Source organism: Anarhichas minor, unplaced genomic scaffold, assembly GCF_050575085.1.
Source record: "Anarhichas minor isolate MPS153535 unplaced genomic scaffold, ASM5057508v1 ptg000021l, whole genome shotgun sequence".
Classification (NCBI taxonomy): Eukaryota; Metazoa; Chordata; class Actinopteri; order Perciformes; family Anarhichadidae; genus Anarhichas; species Anarhichas minor.
The window spans coordinates 11,317,362-11,336,801 of record NW_027466467.1 but is presented as its reverse complement, the minus strand read 5'-3'; the positions used below and the strand labels follow the sequence as shown (position 1 = coordinate 11,336,801).

The 19,440-nt window shown below is 46.9% G+C and overlaps 1 protein-coding gene across 1 annotated transcript in view; it reads right to left on the bottom strand.

The window, feature by feature from the left end:
• Positions 1 to 19,440, bottom strand: part of srgap2 (SLIT-ROBO Rho GTPase activating protein 2) — a 51,333-nt gene that overhangs the window by 16,957 nt on the left and 14,936 nt on the right. The window contains exons 2-3 of the mRNA XM_076095652.1: positions 5,492 to 5,684; positions 89 to 251 (exon numbers count right to left, since the gene is read on the bottom strand). Coding sequence (XP_075951767.1) covers positions 89 to 251; positions 5,492 to 5,684 — 356 coding nt within the window. The remainder of the gene's footprint in view (positions 1 to 88; positions 252 to 5,491; positions 5,685 to 19,440) is intronic.

The following is a 19,440-nucleotide window of genomic DNA, read 5'->3' as shown; positions in this document are numbered from 1 at the left end:
CCTTCAGAGAAGGATGGACAAGGCAAGAACTTGACATGGACTCAGCTTATTGGGCTTGAGTCCTACTCTGTGTTTGAGTGAGCGTTACCTTCTTGAAGAGGCGTCCTGAGTCCTCGCTGATCTGTGCGAAGCGGGGGATGATGTTGTTGAGGTAGAGGTCGGACAGCGTGGCGTGGTCGCGGCTCTCCCTCTTCACCTGAAGCAGCAACAGGTTCCAGCAGTTCACGGGGGATAAAATGCTGTGCTCCTTCCTACACACAGAGAAACAGAGAGTCTTAAAAACATGTATTCAAGGACCTCCAAGCACCTTTTTGGATAAATGACTAGCATTAATTTTCTTTCATCTGCTAATTTCCTCTTTTATCCTGCTGCTAGATGTGCGCACACACATACACACAGGCCTACTTCAAGTGAAATATAGAGACAAGCGTTTTCACAAAGATGAGACATTGGGATAAAAGACAGGGAGGGAGAGCATGCACACACACACCCTTGTTCTTCTATCTTTGGGAGGACACTTATTGTCAATATGCATTACCTAGCACCTTACATTAACCTCAACAATCACAACCAACTGCCTAAACTCAACCTAGCCCCAACCCTAACCTAACCTAACCGAACCTAATTCCAACCTGAATCTTAAACCTAATTCAAACAGGCTTTCATAGGTCTTTCCCAAAGTCAGGACCAGCAAAAATATCTGAAACGTAAATTGGTCCTCAGAAAGACAGCTGTACACACACACACACACACACACACACACACACACACACACACACACACACACACACACACACACACACACACACACACACACACACACACACACACACACACACACACACACACACACACACACACACACACACACACACACACACACACACACACACACACACACACACACACACACACACGGTCGGTGAGCCAGCCCAAACAGGGGATTCAGCCAGGGTACAAAACCCAGCAGGAAGAGTCAAGACTCCCCCACAAGCACAGATGTCGTAGAAAGGAAAAAGAGAGAGACAGAGAGAGAGAGAGAGAGAGAGAGAGACAGAAGGAGAACGACTTAAAAGACTGTAATGATTTCACAAAGAGTCTAATAGCTCAATACGGTTTCATTGTCTTTGCTTCAAGTGCCCATTAAGCCATTACACAAATGCAAAGCTGTCAATGTCCTGCTTACACGACAACACAACCCCTTTTAGAGTGTCTGCACAGTGTATCTGTGTGTGTGTGTGTGTGTGTGTGTACAGTATGTGTTATGGATGATCCACGGATGATCTAGTGGGTAAAATGGATTATGAGTGAGTGTAAGTGGATGAAAGAATGTCTTTGTGTCGTTAAGAGCAGCTTTAACTGGATAGAAACAGCCAAGAGCTGCAAGGCATTTACATCACACACACACACACACACACACACACACACACACAGGGGTGAGGAAAAGTAGAGCAGTGACCCAAGCATCCATAAGGTCAGACAGACAGAGAAAGTCTTTGACCGAGGGGTATAGAGTGGGGGTAGTGTCCGTGGGGAGGTGCGTGTGTGTGTGTGCGTGTGTGTTTGTGTGTGTGTGTGTGGGGGGGGGGGGCCTGGTGAGATGAGTCATAGACAGTGATGTGTGATGTGATACGCTGGTACTCGCTGTCACTGGTCAGATGGTCAGATGACTAACTGAGTATAATAATAACGATTTCAAACAACCTACACACACATTACGAAGCCCTAATACTGTGTTGAATGCTAAGCTTGAGCAACGGTCATGTGGACACACGTGTGTTTGCTTCACTTTCGTGCTCCAACTTCTCTCTGCCGTCTGTGGCTGTTCCTGTGCGTCCGTCTGTCTTCACCCGTTTTGGCACGACAGCCAAAAACAGAGGCCGCAGTTCCTCTGTTATTTACTCAATCCACCGGCCTCTCCGCCTCCACGTGACGCGTCGCCCTCCGCCCACCAGCGATCGCCATGGCAATCGCACCGCAGCGCGGGGTGAAATATCACCCAACTCTCCGTGACCCTCCGCTATCACAAGGTAAACACCGAAATGTCACTGGCCCTCCGAAGGTCACATGGTGCACGCTGGGAACGTAGTCGGTCCTCAGGTCAGGCGCTGCCGGTGACTAACATTGGAGGGGAAAATGCTAAATGGTCATTTACATTCAGGATCAAAGCGCTTAGCATTAAACAAGGGCGTCGCTGCTGGCAGGTTTGTGCGACCGACGCAAATTGAACAGTTAAATGCTCTGACTGAACGGGAGAAAAAGGTCCAACTGCTCTGTCGAGGCGGCGGGCTGCGGATACACTTGTTTGAACAAGACCTTTCAAATTCTATTGAAACAAGGAAGCGTGACGAAACAGGTCGAGCTGCACAACGTACAGGCACAATACACTATTAGAACAACAACCTTTTTTATGTTTGCCTTTTGAAAGGACTTTGTTCGTCGTTTTCTTTTTGGTGGATGTTTTTCTGTTATTGAAAACAGAAAGAAAATGTATTTGGGAAAATATTGATATTTGATATTAATGATGCTGAATGATGTTTTATTGTCGCAATAATTCATTTCTTTTAGTAGTTTGCTTATGAACATCATAAGAACAGCTGTATTATGACATTTAGTATCGATCGGGTATCAGATTTTACCAAGCCCAATTTGTAATGATGATTTCCCTTATGGATTATGGTTCTTATTGAATCTTGGTTCCAATTCCTGGCACAGTATTTTAATCATTAAAAACAAACAGGGTATCTGGAAGGAACATTTCATTAGATTTAGGGCGCCTTGACCAGCGGTTTGTGGATCAAGATGGGGTATTTTGTGAGACTTTTTTCAGTAAAAAGGTAAAACAAAGAGAGAAAAAAGATGCCGTCTATCTGGCCACGCTCAAGGTAAACGTTTACTCTTTTACACTTGTGATTACTTGAGTTGGAAATACTAGCATGAGCTAATTATGAGGTATTATAACTATGACTGTGGACATCCAAAATGTTGCATTCTTGCACTATGCTGAGGGAAATGCTGCGCTATTGAAACCCCAGATTTACAGTCCACGTGTGATCTTTAGAGTCAGAACACAAAACCCACGTTGAAATAATATGTCGCTGCAGCCATGGCTAGTGGGAGGGTCTGCAGCTTATCAACAGTGAAGCTGGGCTAATATTTAGCATAAGGATAGGCTTTGAATCAGTGTGCAACTTGTGAGGGCTTCTCTATGTGACCAATCAGCCTGTCAGCCTCAGGGCACACACACGCGCGCACACACAAAATACGGTTAAACTGTGTAACCCTCTGACTGCTGTTCACAGTCTGCCAAATAGCAGGAATACCAGGGTTCTCACAACAACCCTCACACCCCACATTGCTTGGAGCACCATCAACGGTTGCTGTACGGAGAATCAGCCACAGGGGCGCGCACACACAAACACACACACGTACCTACATTCAGACACACAAAAATGCACACACACACGTACACAACCGGAAAATAGCTGGAATTCCAGCGTGGCACCCGGACTGGGCAGGGAGACTTCTAAATACACAGATGTTGGATGAAGAGAAAAGCAAAAAAAGACAGTGTGAGGAGAGCAGAAAGTTAAATGAAAAGTAACGCTTGATCACTTAGTCAGTTAGTCAATTGTATTTTTTTATTGCCTTATGACATCTTGACAGATTATGACCTGAACACACCTGCTGAGGCAGCGGCAGTAGCCGACCCGCTCAACAACATATTTTATTCTCTGTCCTTTGCCCTCCCATCTCCTCTGCAACACAGGGACACACACACACACACACACACACACACACACTGCAACTGTCTCAGTATTGATCTGAGCTGGAGCGTGTGTGTGTGTGTGTGTGTGTGTGTTGTAAATGAGTGTGTGTGTTGAGGGGGGTATGTCCTCTTGGCTGGAATTGGGTTTCGTTTAGAGGCCCTATCGATCTCTTTTAGTCTGTGCCTGCGTGTGTGTGTGTGTGTGTGTGTGTGTGTGTGTGTGTGTGTGTGGTGTGTGTGTGTATATGACAGAGCATGGTTGTGGAGACTAGCAGAGACATGAAAGTTTCTGGAAAACTGCAAGATGCATGACAAAAGAACGAGAACAGTGCAGGGGAAAAAAAAGAGGAAGGTGGCTGTGGACGAGGTCATGGTAAACAGGAAGTCAGAGAAAGAGGACAATGAAAAAAAGAGTCAGCTTGTGCTTCCTCTACAGCGAAGGGCTACCAAAAACACTTATGACACGGCTTAAATCAAATCAAATGATAAAGATCAAAGCAGGTAGCAAAAGCTTGTTGTCTTAGAACATTAACCAATTCTCTTATAAATGTCAGCAAAACAAATGTTGCAGCGAAATGATACACCAGGGTCCTGAGATGAGAGATGTTAGTAATTAGCTAAGCTCATCTATTGCCATGTATCTGTATGACAAAGAGTAAAAAAATATCAGGATGAATTGTGTTTTCGACCTAATAAAATGTTTTGACTGTTTATGCAAGAATTGCTTTCGTGCCATAATCAGGAAAAAAACCCAATATGGGTGCTTTTCATTTAGCTAATGTGTCTCCTTGTTTAATTACTCGCATCTGTTCCTTGCACCTAGGCCCGTGAAGATGCAACAGAGAAATGCATGGAAGGATGAGGAATGGCATCGACTGAAGGGGTCGTCTTTGTTTAACCCAACACCACCGTTCTGAAGACGAAGCAATTACTGATAACGCACAGCTGTCCTGCAGACCGTGACGCGCTCGGTGCGGCTACTCGTGTCCCCCACGGGTTGTTTGAAAAAACAACACGGTATTGCAGTAAATGATGTATTAATGATACTGCAGTAATGATCACAGAGCCCTACAGTCCCTTCAGACCGACCGCAGGGATCGGTCGCTTTATACGAAAAGGTTTAGACACTTAAAAACATCCTCACTGATGGCAAATCTCAGCTAATTTCCAAGTCAGGGGGGGGGGGGGGTCCCTGTTTGGGCAGGGTTTACACACACAGCAGGACGCGGCAAAGTAGTCAGAGCACAAAATCACCACCTGGCCATTTCTGGCACAATATACGGTTACACACACAAGCATGCACAGACTCACAGGACCTCGCTGACAACAGAAGTGAGCACCCTAATGAAATGTTCTATCTATACATCAGTTGGAGTATTATTACATCAAAATGGGAAGCAGTGAGTGATGAAAGTCTGTATTATCCAGACTGACACAATATGGCCAATATGGCCTCCCTCACCATTCCTCTTGGTCACTCTTCTTTTTTTTTTTTTTTTTTAGTCCGTCTCTACTTCTCTTTTCTCAAGAAGGAAGCCACTAATCTTGAAAGCGCTCTCACGCCATTTAGGGCTAAATTACGCCTCTTTCCCCTAATCTTTTCAAATCTTCCGGTTAGCCGTCTAAGGCACTTAAAGTAAACTAATACATTCATAAGCAACACCATAGCAACCTGCTGCCCAGTGTGGTCGTGCCGTGTGTGTGTTTGCGAGCGTCCCATACTTGAGTAGATGGTCCTTGGTGCTGCGGGTCTTGGTGAGGAACCTCTCTGCCAGCTTCTCGAGGTTGCGGCTGTAGTCCACCTCGATCTCGGCCTTCTTTCTGAAGAAGTCCTGCAGGTCCTGCAGCAGCTGCACCCTCAGCTCACACTGCTGATCCAGACACTTGAGCTGCTCCACCAGCTGGGCACGGATCTCTGTCGGGGGTGAAAGAGAGACAGAGGTGAGTTTAATGTCTTCGCTGACTCTGATGCAAACCGCAATCCTGGTTCATCAACACATTGAATGAACGTATTGAGATACATGCCATAACAATGTGTAAGATGTAGAAGTCTGAGGTAGTTTTTCTGCTTCAGCAGCTGATGTGGAAGAAGCCGAGCTCTGGTGAAACACCTGGCGGGGCCATGACACAGCAGCCTGGAGTCTTAGCTGAAACCCGCTCCCCTCCCACCAACCATAGGCTTCTGTGCATGTCTGTACATCATCATATTTTATACGCATCTGTGCAATGCGTGATCAGCTTTTCCTCTTTCCACACAGGGATATCTCCAGAGGCAGTCATTCATCCCGGCTTATCACTTTTCATTTTCCTCCCGCCTCCTTCCCCTCTCCCTCCCCCATGCTGCTCTCCGGCCTGGCCTCAAATTAATAGAGTGCACTCCGTAACCATATTCAATCACTGGCTACAAAAAAAAGTCCTCTGGAGAGTCCTGACCACTGCAGTTGTAGACCGGCACACACCAAGCGTCTGCAGCAACACGTGCACGCACATAGACGCCCGAGAACCAACACTCTGATGGTGATACGCTGGATCAGTGCTGACAGCTGACAGATTAATGCTATGCTCTCATAGCTGCCTGCCAATGCTGAGCAGGCTGCACATGCATCCTTTTAAAGAGTTAGGAAACAACACACACACACACACACACATACTTGACTAGTTTACCACAGCTGTCCTACCTTTACAACGCCGGCTGTAGAAAAAGCGGAGGGTTTTGGCTTCCATCCTGGCTTCAGTGCACTGTAGACTCCCCTCACATACACACTAATGCATTCAAACACACACAATCACAGGCAGACAGTCAGCCAGCCGTCCGGGCTGACAGCGACTGTTGATGCTGCCTTTGTGTCTAACAGCTGAGAGAGCAGTTTCTCGTTACCACAAAGAGAAGTGGGATATCTAAATGCGTCTGTGACCACCCCCCCCCACACACACACACACACACACACACACACACTTCTTCCTCCCTCTCGCTCATAAACACAGAGCAAAACAGTGTGCCACTAGCCAGCGGCTGCGTCCGCTCACAGTCATTCTTTACTGACTAAAAGACCAGAACAGAGGAGTTTTGTGGCATTATGACACTACGGCGCAAACACTCACACACGCAACAAATAAATGCACACACAGTCTGTGCCTGTGCTAATGACCTGGTGTGAATATCTGCTTTGACAACACATGTTGTTGTCTTGTGGTCCGTCTGTGATGGGGAGTGAGTCAGTGTCTCGCCTCTCAAGGCTGCGACACAAAACCTCGGGATGTGGGCCTTGTAATCAACCGACCCAACGCACACCACATGCACAAAGTAATCATACTAAAAACAAGCGCTCCTGTCCATAAGGAGTGTAAGAAGGTGAAAGAAAGCACAATCAGCCGTGGGTGCGTCTTGAGGGGTGGAGGACACGTAGAGAGAAAAAGTGACATCGGTCCCTTTTGACCCCCGCTGTTTAGAGAGCAGGTTTAATGGGGGTAAAATCAATTTAACAGGGAGGCCATGCACTGTGCCCCAAAGCCCCTCTCAGGCCCCTAACAGTCACATTAGGATGAAAAGCGATTCTGGCAACACGCTCCATTTATAAAATATATGGCTGTGTGGCTCAACCAAAGCCAACCCTGAGTTCTCCACACTATATCTTGTTGATACTGGCAGTTAAACTGAATTTCCCCGAGAGGTCTTAAAAGGTTTGTATCCATCTAGACGCCGTTGTCGGCCAACAGGAGAGTTGAGGAGTGTTAGCTGGGATACGGTGAGCTTTGTACAAGAGGAAAGATGGATGCGGGTCTTGCTTTCCGCCTCATCCCTCTGTAATGGTCATCCTCTGAGCCAGTAAGATGTCGGATGTGAACTGGAATGTGACGCCTCCACCCCCTCCAGACAACCCAGTCACATTTTCCAGGCAGATGACAGCAGGTCTTGTAATCGGGCTCTGGGATTCTACTTTACTGATGCTCTCCCTTCTCTTTTTTTTCCCTGCTCTGTCTGTACGAGCCTTGTCCAGATACACTTTTCACTTTGTTCCCCAGTCAAAGCAGCTCTTCCTCTCATTTTCCTGCGTGAACAGACCGGTCTACATGTTGCCCATGTCGACCTATAGAAGGTATCGAGTGAGGTCACAGTACACACAAATCACCATTTTCACTCCTTCTTGAGTGGCAGCCCATACCAGTCAACATGTGCCACCATTGATATGTGAATAAACTGATCAAGAGGAGGAATCCTGCTTTAAAATAAGACCAGGAATTTACGCCTGTTTGGGATTTGTTTAGTGCAAAAGTTCTCAAAGTGCGTGGCCAGAGAAATGACCGGAAGGAAATGTGATGCAAAACTAGGTGAAAGGAACGCTTGTGATCTTGATGTTATTTCAACAGGAGGGGGAAATGTGTCTTCCTCAGGAGGAGGGGAATGACATAAACGTTTGAGAAGCGCTAGTTTGCTGGTGTAGCGCTACATATATAAATGCTGTAGCTACGTACATTTATTTACCTATAATTCATCAACCCCAGACATTTGACAGTCTCATATGTCATATGGATCACTGTCTTTTTTTTTTTTTTTTAAGATCTGTGTTTGTTTTCCTTATTTTATTCCAGCCCAGTCATGGGAGCCACCTGTTGGTTTTGCCGCTGAGTGGCGGTGAGGGGGTGGTATCGTGTGATTAAGTGCGTGATTGATTACCCTCCACATGTCGGGCTTTTCTATGTCGAAACAACGCGAGCATGAAATCTCTCTCAAACCATTTCACCCAAAGCTGCCCCTCCTCATCTTGCATTATTGACTAGTTTGCTTATTCCGACCCAGAAAAGGGAAGATGAAAGTAGAGCGAGGTGATGGATGGAGACAGTGTGACCATACTAGAATGACCTGACCACCGTGGTCGATGCCTGCAGTGGGCAGACACGCTGCTGCATACAAATGTGTGACGTTTACTTCAAAAGGGAGGAAACAAGAAACAGAAAAAGGAAATAAAGATGCTGCCAAAAGGCAACCCGACCAGTCATATAGTCGTACTTTGGCGAGCACAATGTGGAGACTGAAAGTAATGTTTCCCCTGCATCATTACCTTTTATAGCTGACAGCAAACATACCACCAGCTTTAGGCCGTTTAGCTGGAAGCTGACAGAAGTGATGGCGGCCCTGGATGCCGTTCAGAGCTGGCCTAGATACAGGAGCCACACATACTGCTGCTAGCACTCATTATACCTGAAAACACCTTGGGCTATGGGTGCAGCACGCGCACACGCACCCACACACACACACTCAGTGACAGTGATGTGACACTTTGAGTCCAAGCTGTCACTCTGAGCCGTTTTGACGGTAGCTCTCCAGCCTGCTCTTGGAAGCCCCACCTCCAGATCTGTCCTGCTCTATTACTGGACTGTAGAGAGACACACACACACACACACACGCACACACACACACAGACTTTCACACACACATGGCAACTGTTAAACAAGTAAACGTGGTGAATGTTCGAGACAAGGCTTGAAGTGGCTGGAGCAGGAGGGTACAAACAACAGTGGAACGACAAACAGACACAGATGATGTTCAGTAAAAAGGAAAATTCTGATTAATTACGACCCACATTTCATTTTCGCAGTTTCTGACCATGATACCTGTTATTAAATACAAAACTTAATTGCAGAGATTAGGATGCATTTATTCCCCTGGTACAGTTTCTGATACTGAGCACTAAAGCGATTTCCAGTGTCATTCAGTCAGCCGCCCCACTATGACTGGATGAATATAACTGGTTGCAAAAACATTGTATGTTCCCAGATCTCAGCAATTACTCTGGCGAGTCCAGTGTTGTCATAATCGTCAGACACAAAAAGGTCAAATCCAGGGAAATGAGACTCAAGTCGCACAAACCGGGATAATCCTTGAAAGGCAAACCTCTCCGCCAGCAGTGGAGCGCCCAACAACCTGCGCCGGGTAATCACTGAACACAGCGGGAACACAAGAACACAGCTCAACCGCTAACTAGTTCCAGGAAATCCAAGAGGACCAACCAGGTGATCTAGCTTTTGGCGAGGGGGAGTATCACCCACTCTGTTTGTGTTTTGGTGTGTGCGTGCGTGAGAGCGCGTGTACACACTGTGTTTATGCAGTAAGGCCTGGTCTTTGTTGCTCCGGGGGCTGATACTGCAGTACAGAGCGGTGCAGAAGAGGAGGGGGAGCAGAAGAGGGGGGGGGGGGGGCAATGGTTTTGAGTTGTACCACAGTGAGCTCATACTATTGTCCTCAGAAGAATGAAAGAAGAAAAGGAGAAAGAACAGAAAGCAGTGTAAAGGGTGAGTAAGGGTGTGTGTGTGTGTGTGTGTGTGTGTGTGCGCGTGTGTGTGGGGGGGGGGGGGGCACTGCGTCACTGTGAATAATATGTCCATTCATCCCTATACACACAGGAAGACAGGACAGAGAGAAAGGAAGTCAGTCCGACCAGTTCATTGCCAGTAGGGAGCACACGGGAGGGTAGGGTCGTACTAAAACAACTACAGGAAGCATATATGTGTGTGTGTGTGTGTGTGTGTGTGTGTGTGTGGCAGGATGGGGGGGTTGGACTGAGGTGTGTGTGTCTGTTTCTTCAAATGAAAGGGCCTGAAGAAAAACAGGCAGCTGTGGAGTTCACCAATATAAACCTCCGAACCTGAAACCAGGCTGGAAAAGAGGGGAGAGAGACAGGAGGAGAGAAACTAGGCCAGGGGTTCGCAGGCTGAAGAGTGTGTGTGTGTGTGTGTGTGTGTGTGTGTGTGTGTGTGTGTGTGTGTGTGTGTGTGTGTGTGTGTGTGGGCAAATGGATGACGGCACTATGGGACGTGATTTTAAGGCAGTTGAATGAAAAGGTAGTCTGAAGCCTCAGATTGCAGGTTGTATTTCCTATTAAGATTCTTCAGAAGGGTGGAATCTATTAGTTCCAGACATGCCTGACTAATACTGCTGCACTGTACACGCACACACACACACACACACACACACACAAGCAAGTGTGGAGCGGAGTAGAGGAAAAGATAGAATTACAGTACAGTAAGTGTTGGAGGGAAAACTATTGCAGGAATGGAAAGATTCCAGCCAATGTCTTTTCCTTGGGTCTGGACTTTCTTCTGAAAACAAACACACACACGGACTCGCACACTAAAACTCATGCAGGCATTTCCTCTCTCACCCAGAGCTTGAAACCTTTCGGAAAAGCAGTGTCGTCTTAAGGAGGCAAGTTAACGAGTTTAGTGACTTTCAGACATGGAAAACCCAGCTGAAGCCAAACCACGGCAGACCTGCTGTGTGAGGAGAGAGACAGGAGGGATGTAAGAGCTGCTCTGTGCTGGAGCATAAATAAGCCACGAACAGGAGACTTCAGGGGGTTGAAGTTAATGTTGTCCCTTTGGTAAAATTCACTTCTGGCCCAACTTTATAATGGAGAACAAAGTGCTGAAGGATGCTTTCAGCCGGGCAAAGAAAGCAAGCCTCTGACCTCCCAGCCTTTAGTTTTCACACACACCCACAAAATAAACATTAATAAGAAAAGTGAAGCCCTCCGTTTTGTGTCCATCGCCCCCCCCCCCCCCCCCCGTCAAAGCCTCCAACCGTGACTTCAGACGTCCGCTCCGTAGGGCTGGTTACGCCGCTGGACACACGCCGCTCGCTAATCGCTGCACTAACAGCTGCTTCCTCCACATGTCGGCAGTAGTAGAATTATAAAATGCAGAATTTAACTGCACAACAGCTGCTAGTACAGACAACAAGGTCAGCAGCACCTGTCGTCTGTTATTTATGTTAAATTAAGCTGGTAGTCAATCGATAATCAAGGCTATGGTTTGTTTTCTTCCGGCGGCGTGATGAATCGGGAAAGGACACGTCCTGACATTTAAGACCCAATCAAGTAGCGAAAGCGGGTGTCTAGTGTCTACATCATCGTTTTCAAAAGGTCCACGGTTTCCCTGAGTTTTCAGCTCTTTGCGTGCTCCACTGATGACACAGGAAATGGATTTTGAAAGTAGGGCTCACTGACATAAAAGGCCAAAATCTGTGCTGTGGGGAAATATTCCCATCAGCATTTGTAAAAATCTTTTTAATAATGAATGAGCAAAGTTTCAAGAATACAGAACAGGCCTCCTAAAAGGAATAGATGGACATTTTAGGAAATGCTCTTGGAGTTAAGAGGAAATACGAGGAAAGAGCTTGCCTGGCTACATCCAACTTGATTCTTATCGATGTGTGGAAATCCACATTACTTGTCCATGTTGCACCCTTCAGGGAGAAAAGAGTAAAGGGGGTGACAGGGAGGGAGTTATTGCGGTGGGTAGAAGTCAGCGGGGGTAAATTCCTCTGCACTGCTACTCAGATCAGGAAGTCATTAACCCTTTACTAGCCAGCGGGAGGCTTCATTCCCCAGCTGGAGGAAGGTCTGTGTGTGTGTGTGTGTGTGTTAAGCCATGTGGGCTCTCGTCAGGGTTCCTCGCACTCCGTGAGCTGGGTGCACAGGTCAGGGGTCATGGGTCGCAAAGCTACCGGAGGGAGTCATTCTCCCATGTCAACCAACTGGTGGAAACCACCAACAACGATAGAACTATCAATCTCACCGCAGACCAAAGTACTTTTAACTAATCCTGCCACCTGAATCTACCGTTATATACGAGCAATCTTTCCAGAAGGATGTTCTACGTCGCAACACTTAACCCTCCTGACACCAGCAGCCATGTCCAACCATCGCATGCTCTGATTCCTCTCCTGTGGTGTTAGAGGGGTTGCAGCGTTGGGAGATTGGGGGTTGGGGTCCCTCTATGCATAATGAAAAAGGCTGCTTATCAAAAGTTAACTAGCTCCTCGCCCGTTCACAGCCCCCGCCTGCTCTACTAACCCAGTCTGGGAAAAGGCGATGACAGAGTGTTTGTGTTGGGGGAGGGGCAACGCCTCACAAGGACTGAGGAGAGACGTGTCTGCAGATTCACCGTTTCTCAAAGATATAATGGAGCGAAACGGCAGAATTACTTGACAGTTAATCGATTATTAAAATTGTTAAAAATTGTTCCGGGACTAAATGAGGTTACACACTATCTAACAACTACTAAATTCACATGATGTGAGACAGGCCTCTAGGCTGATACGTGTGTGTGTGTGTGTGGGTCATCCTCAAGGGTACCATCCACCTGGTGTCACCTCTATTTCCTGTCTCTGCCGGACACAGCCATCTGCGCCTCAGTCTGTTCCAACAGCCTTCATCTCAGTCTCCTCCTCCCCATCTCTCTCGCTCACAGACACACACACACACACACACACACACACACACTCACGCACAAACGCTTCGCCATAGGGATGAAAACCATGACAGTATAGTGACCTACACCATCTGTCTGAGGAGGAATAGATAGGTATCAGACAAAACCGCAAACATATATTATACCATCCTGGACCAGCAGGAGAGACAATATTAAGCTGAGCTGTCTCACAGTTTGAGTCTGTGCGTGCATCTGTGTGTGTGTGTGTGTGTGCTGTCTTTCCAGTGTTTCCAAATGACCAATTCAGAACACCCCCCCATAATCAGCTTAGCAGCCAGTCAGAGGATTTGACTAATCCACAACACAAGCATGGGAGGCAGCCCACTGCGTGTGCGTGTGTCCGCGTGAGTGGTCTGTCTGACAGTGTGTGCTGTAAATTGAATCAACCTCGACGATCTTGGACAGCGCCCCCTTTAAGCATCCTGCATTACAAAAGAAAAAAATCATCCAAGACGCGGGACTACCTTCAAACAGCGACGGGTGGGCGTGGGACCTCTTTCATGTGCAGACACATCAGGTGGGTAAAGGTTCACTCTCCTCTTTATTAGCAGGTTACCACTTGTCATAATTCCAGTGAATGAGTGACGGTGTGTAATGACTCCCTACTTCCAGATTAAACAGTCATCAATCGTTCCTTCACTCACTTATTTCTTCTTTCACTCACTCAGTCAGACGTAGAAGGTCACCACCAATGACCCATTGGGACCTTGACGGCTTTTGTGTGCATGTGCGCATGCATGTAAAGGCCCCACTGAGGGAAGCATCAGAGCTTTGAAGCCTAACGCAGTGTGTAATAGCCTCCCTCTGTCATCTAATAGCTGTGCATGACAGCCTCTGTCACACAGCAAACTGTACACACACACACACACACACACACACACACACATATATATACATAAACCCCAGCGGGGAAAAGATGCATGGTACTAAACATGTGTACGTGACTGGTATGTATGCAGCAAACTCTTATCACTGCATTCCAAGAGACATCAGTTGCATGCCGAAAATGGCCGTAGTGGGAAAAAAAATGTTAGAGACGGAGATAGAGGATAAAGCGAGAGCCCTGAGGGCGGGCAGCGGCACCGCGAGTCAAAGGCTGTATCTGCTGATGGCTGCCGATACTTATCTGAGTGCCAGCGGAAGGCAGCAGGGCTGGGGTGGGGAGCAGGGGAATATGCTGCATCAGACAAAGGATGAGACCAAGAACAGCAGTCGATAGCATGAGATACAATCGCCACATCCACCTTGAGGTCAACAGCATCGCCGTTTGTCCCGCTACAGCGACGAGCTTCTTCCCCAGACAGAGGTGGGGAGGGACGGGGAGAGGCTTTAACCGGGGGTGCACAATGTAGTGACGCAGTGGAAGGAGCGCCAGCCACGTTTAGATGTGGCCCTCTTAAATATACAGTCTGTGTGTGTGTGCACACACACACAAGTGTGTACATGCGTTTTATTTAGTGAAAAATCGGTTCGTTAATCAACAGGAGAAGTAACAACAATTTTGACAATAGATTGTGTGCGTGAGTCGTTTGTGAGGGAAAATGTCAAACAAATGTGAGGCGTTGCTTCTTTTCTTTGTGCTTTATCGCTGCAAATTCGCTGTTTCGCAGACAATATATAATTCTTCTTCTGAAATAGAATCAACAACGGATTAATTAACTAAACAATTGTGAGATTCACAGATAAGGAAACTAATCATTGGCTGCAGCCCTGAGCCGTAACACTAAATGCACTTATATAAGAACTCTCCCAAGCATACTGATCTGCCTGCATGCGCCATTAATGTGAGTCAGAGAGAGTTTTGGCTCTCAACCCTTCATCAGTGGCGGCAGAAAAAAGCTGAATCAGGATCGGCCTATGCAGCAACTAAAATCCCCCCCCCCCCTCCCCTTTTCTTCTGCATCCATTTCACCCTTCTCTCCAACGCGCCGCTCCAGAGGTACATCTGATATACAACTCATCCTCCCGCTTGCTAATGTGTGGTGTGCTTGTGCATGTGCATGTATGAGGGAGACGTGGCCTCGCTGTGTAATGACTCCTGCAGAGGCTCCCGCTCAGAGAGCCGGCGGTTTGCCGGCAGTGACAGGCCGGCCAATGAAATATGGCCACAATTTCAACCAGGCGACAGACTGTCACAAGAGCCCTTTGCGGATAGCGAACCTGGATACGTGACGAACAGTTACGATGTGCATGGAGACAAGATCAGCGCCCCACCCTACCGACGCCTCACCCCATGGAGAATGTAGCATTGCGGTATAAACTATCACTGAGAAACGGGGGGGCTAATAGCTCTTTTTTTTCTTCTTTTTTTTCCCCCCGACAGTGAAGATCAAATTCAGCCAGCAAGTTAGATTCTTCATCACTTGCATTCCCACCTGCTCACAGAGCCACCCAGGCATTTGTCTGAGTGCTGCAGAGACATGGGCGGGTAGAGAGAGAGAGAGAGAGAGAGAGAGAGAGAGAGAGAGAGAGAGAGAGAGACAAAGTGAAAGTGGGCCAATCTGCATGAGGGAGCTCCCAGGGAGCAGGACAACTCAACACCTCAGCTAAACAAACCACCGCAGCAGAATTTTGTTGAACAGCACAAAAGCAGCACAAGGGACTCCGGCTCAGGAAAAAGACTCTTTCTTTGCTCCCCTCGTTCCGTTTCTCTGCAGCATTGTTCGGTCTTTAGCTGTTTTACATTTACCTTCTTTCATAGTAACAAAACAACGCTGCTCTCTGGAGGTCGACCAACAAGCATAGAGAGACCAACAATGTTCTTCTTCTTGCTTTACTTCTTTCTATTGTGTAGTTTACAGCAAGTTTACAACTAAAAAGGGACCACGGTTTCCCTTCCATTCCCACCGGCATGAAAATAGATCTGCGTAATTTATTGAATATTTATTTATTGAATTTATTAAAGTTGAATTTTTTTGTTTGTTGTTGACATGTGATGGCATAAGGAGATGCATGCAGCATCAAGTGAGTTGAATTATCCAATCACCAATAAAATATACTTGTTATACTGCTGGTTACGTTTTGAGGTCATTTAGGCGACTGTTTCAGTCCCTTTCTCTCTTTTTAATTTTGAAATACCAAGACTGGATCTTTCATTTTACCAGGGAGAGGGGTCTTGAGATTTGTTTTATGCCTCCGTATGTATGCGCGGAGGCATTTATACTCCATGCGCTGCAATAATCTCTGAAACGTCAGAGAGCGTACGAACAAAATGAACTGTGAAGAATCAAAAAGACAACGAATGTAAGAGATACGCTCACTGTCAAAAGCCATAAACTAACCTCCACAAAGCCGAGGAGGGATCGTAATTGTCTGTAAACTCATATCTCATATCTCATATTCACGGGCTACTTTATTGCCTTTGTACAAACGCTGCAAAGAAAGAAGTCAAGTATTACTTGCATTTAAAAGAAATAAAAAGGTTGAAAATCCTGTAAACAATTTGATTTGGCGGGCAAAATGTACGCAAATGAATTTTTAAGACCTCTTGTTTCTAAAGCATTTCAAAGCAAAGTGGCCTTCTTTGTATAATCCCTCGGCATTTTTGTCTGAACTATTTGTGACAGTCACGTGATTGTGCGCGCCAAGTTACAAATACGGGGAGTATAGACTAAGCTTCAAGCTGTGAAGATTACATTTGGCCACTCAAGAGTGTGATCACAGTAATCCTCGATTAAAAGTAATAGCTTGAAGGAGTGCCGTAGCCTGTACGTGTGTGACAGTCACTAATATATACAGTAAGTCCACGCACACTGATCCACATGTCCTGCCTGCTACTTGTGACTCTGGGATATCACTGGCCAATCAGTGAGATCACAGTGGATGCTTGTTGTGAAAGTGGTCTGAAAGAGGACTCGGGTTCAGCTCACCGTGACACCACAAGAACACTTTCTACTCAGACATTTCTTTTGTTAGAGATTAGCCGTTAATGAATATGTGGGGCTTCTAGACAGAGCAGGAAAATGAGCTTATAGAAAATGCACAAGAAAGGCCTTTCATTTCAGCAGGCTTAATGTGAAAGTGAAAGAGATTCTACTAATCACCGTCTGCATGCTAGTTGGACAAACTCGCATGTGTTGCTCTCAAATGAAATGATGCGTTCCTGCATGACTTTGTTTCCAGCATCCAAAAGACGCACAAAGGATGCTGACGCGGCAGCTGGCAGAGGGTTTAGACTTAGAGCACGACGGTGTTTTCCTTGAACAGGATGAGCTGCAGCATAGAGACACTATTAAACTTTACGAGATCGTATCAGACAAAGATTAGTCCTCCGCTGAGAACTGGCATAAAGACCTGACCGACAGTGTAGAGACGCAGGGCACCGTTACTCTCTTCACTTCTTTTAACCTCGGTGGTCTGTAACAGCCTGAAGACAGTTAAAAAAAAAAAAGAAGGTAAAAAGTACAAAAAACGGGAACGTTAGAGCTGCTTTAACATGATCTTTTGTCTTAAACCAAATGTATGAATGTTGTAAGTGGGCAACAAGGCATACAAAGCAGGTGTGTGACTTGGTGTACACTCATTTAGTAGTCAGAATAAATCGATCTCCCTGCCGCAGGGCGAATTTGGGGTGATTTGAACTCACTGACCAATTAAAACTCTGTCTTTATAAACCATAGCATTACACACTGCATCATTCCGCAGTGCAGAAAAACTCTAGTAAGCCCTGAGCAAATCTTCCCAGTACTTGGAGGGTAAAAGCTAGAACAACAAACAGTAACGTCGGAAAGTGTAACTGATCAAAATCTCCCCAGAAAGAGAGGATACTTTGTAAACCACTGAGGAACGCTCACCTGAGGTCAGCCTGAGGACGCGCTGACACCATGAACACAGCCTTTGTGCTACTCCAACACACACACATACACGCTATTGTTTTGCTTTCTCACACACAACTGCCTACACAGCGAGCATGATTGCATGCCACCCACATGATTGTCCCGACGGCTCAAATATCTCCGTCTCACGGGTCGTAATCTTCACAGTCTGTCAGCTACGCTCCTCCTGGAGGCAGCCTGAAGTGCCCACTGCTGACCTGAGAACTGGTTACGTTTTGTATTGATCGAGACCGACCATTGTCGGTGCAGTGGGGAGCTCGGCGGCACAGGGCTCCTTAAAAAAAAAAAAGCAAGGTCAGCCATTGTTGATGATCCTGGCTAGAATTTAGTCGAGAAGAACAGCACCAACCAGGCAACACCTTCTGCAGTCCGATCATAATACCGTGTGCCAATTCTGCCGTTTGCATTTGCATAGAGACACAAGGGATCGATTACTGATTTCTAACTGTAAAATCCTACTTTAGAAAAGAAGTACAACCTGCTGAGCAATGAGTTGTTGTTTTTTGGCCTATTCGTGTCAGTCTTCTCATCTGTACCTGCAATAACATGCTCACACCCACGCACACTCTTGTGCCGTTGTCCCGTTTGAACAGTCGAAATGATTAAGTGGATGTTGTGAACGGAGAGAGCCCGTCTTCACTCGCTGGACTGTGCACGAGTAGGATAGGAATGGAGAGTCGCTGCTCTCTCGCTCACCCTGAGCTTTAACCTTCCGGAGGAGGCGGGGTCAATGATGGGACAAACTTCTGGAAGTATCAGACTCTTAGAATCAAAGTCCAGCGCCCTCCTCCTGACATCCCTACAACAGGCCCTGTGGTTAAGCCGAGTCTCTCCCTCTGTCGGTCGTCCTGCCCTTTGACACCATGCGAGCCTGGAGTCTTGTGAGCATCAGACAAACGATAGAAAAACAAAGCTATCTCTGCTCAGAAACGGACAGCCCTGATACCAAGAGAATACGCCCATCCAACGGGAGGAGAGCGAACACAGGGTCGATGACTCTACGCAGTGTGTGTGTGTGTGATATGTCAGAGAGGGGACGGGTCGGACTCGGCACAACACAATGAAGTGCTGCAGTGTGGGCGGCCACACCCTTTCCTCCTAGCTCCCCTCCACGGCCTCCCACACGGCCCCTCCAAACTGCCTTGACGAGATTTAAAAAGAATGGGACAGAGGGAGTGGACGCACAGGAATGAAATCCCTGATATGTTAAAGGAAAAGAAAAAGGGAGCGAGACAGAAAGGAAAACAGGAGGGCAACAAATAGACTGATGAATGGAAGGAAAAGTGAGAGGTTTGAAAGGTTCGCAGTTCTAGTTGTCGAAACATGACAGAAACCGGGGAGAGACAAAGTGGGACGGGGGGGGGGGAGGTAGGAGAAACAAAATGGGGGCGTTAAAACAGTCTAACAGGAGGCAGATAAATACTGAGGAATCTAGAGGGAGGGAGAGAGAGAGAGGAAGGCAACGCTCTCTGTAGCATTGTGTTCAGCAATGTGCCGCTGAATTATTGATGCTGCCTCCGTTTTTGATGGGCGACGAGCACTTTCACACGCGGCGCAATCTGCGCA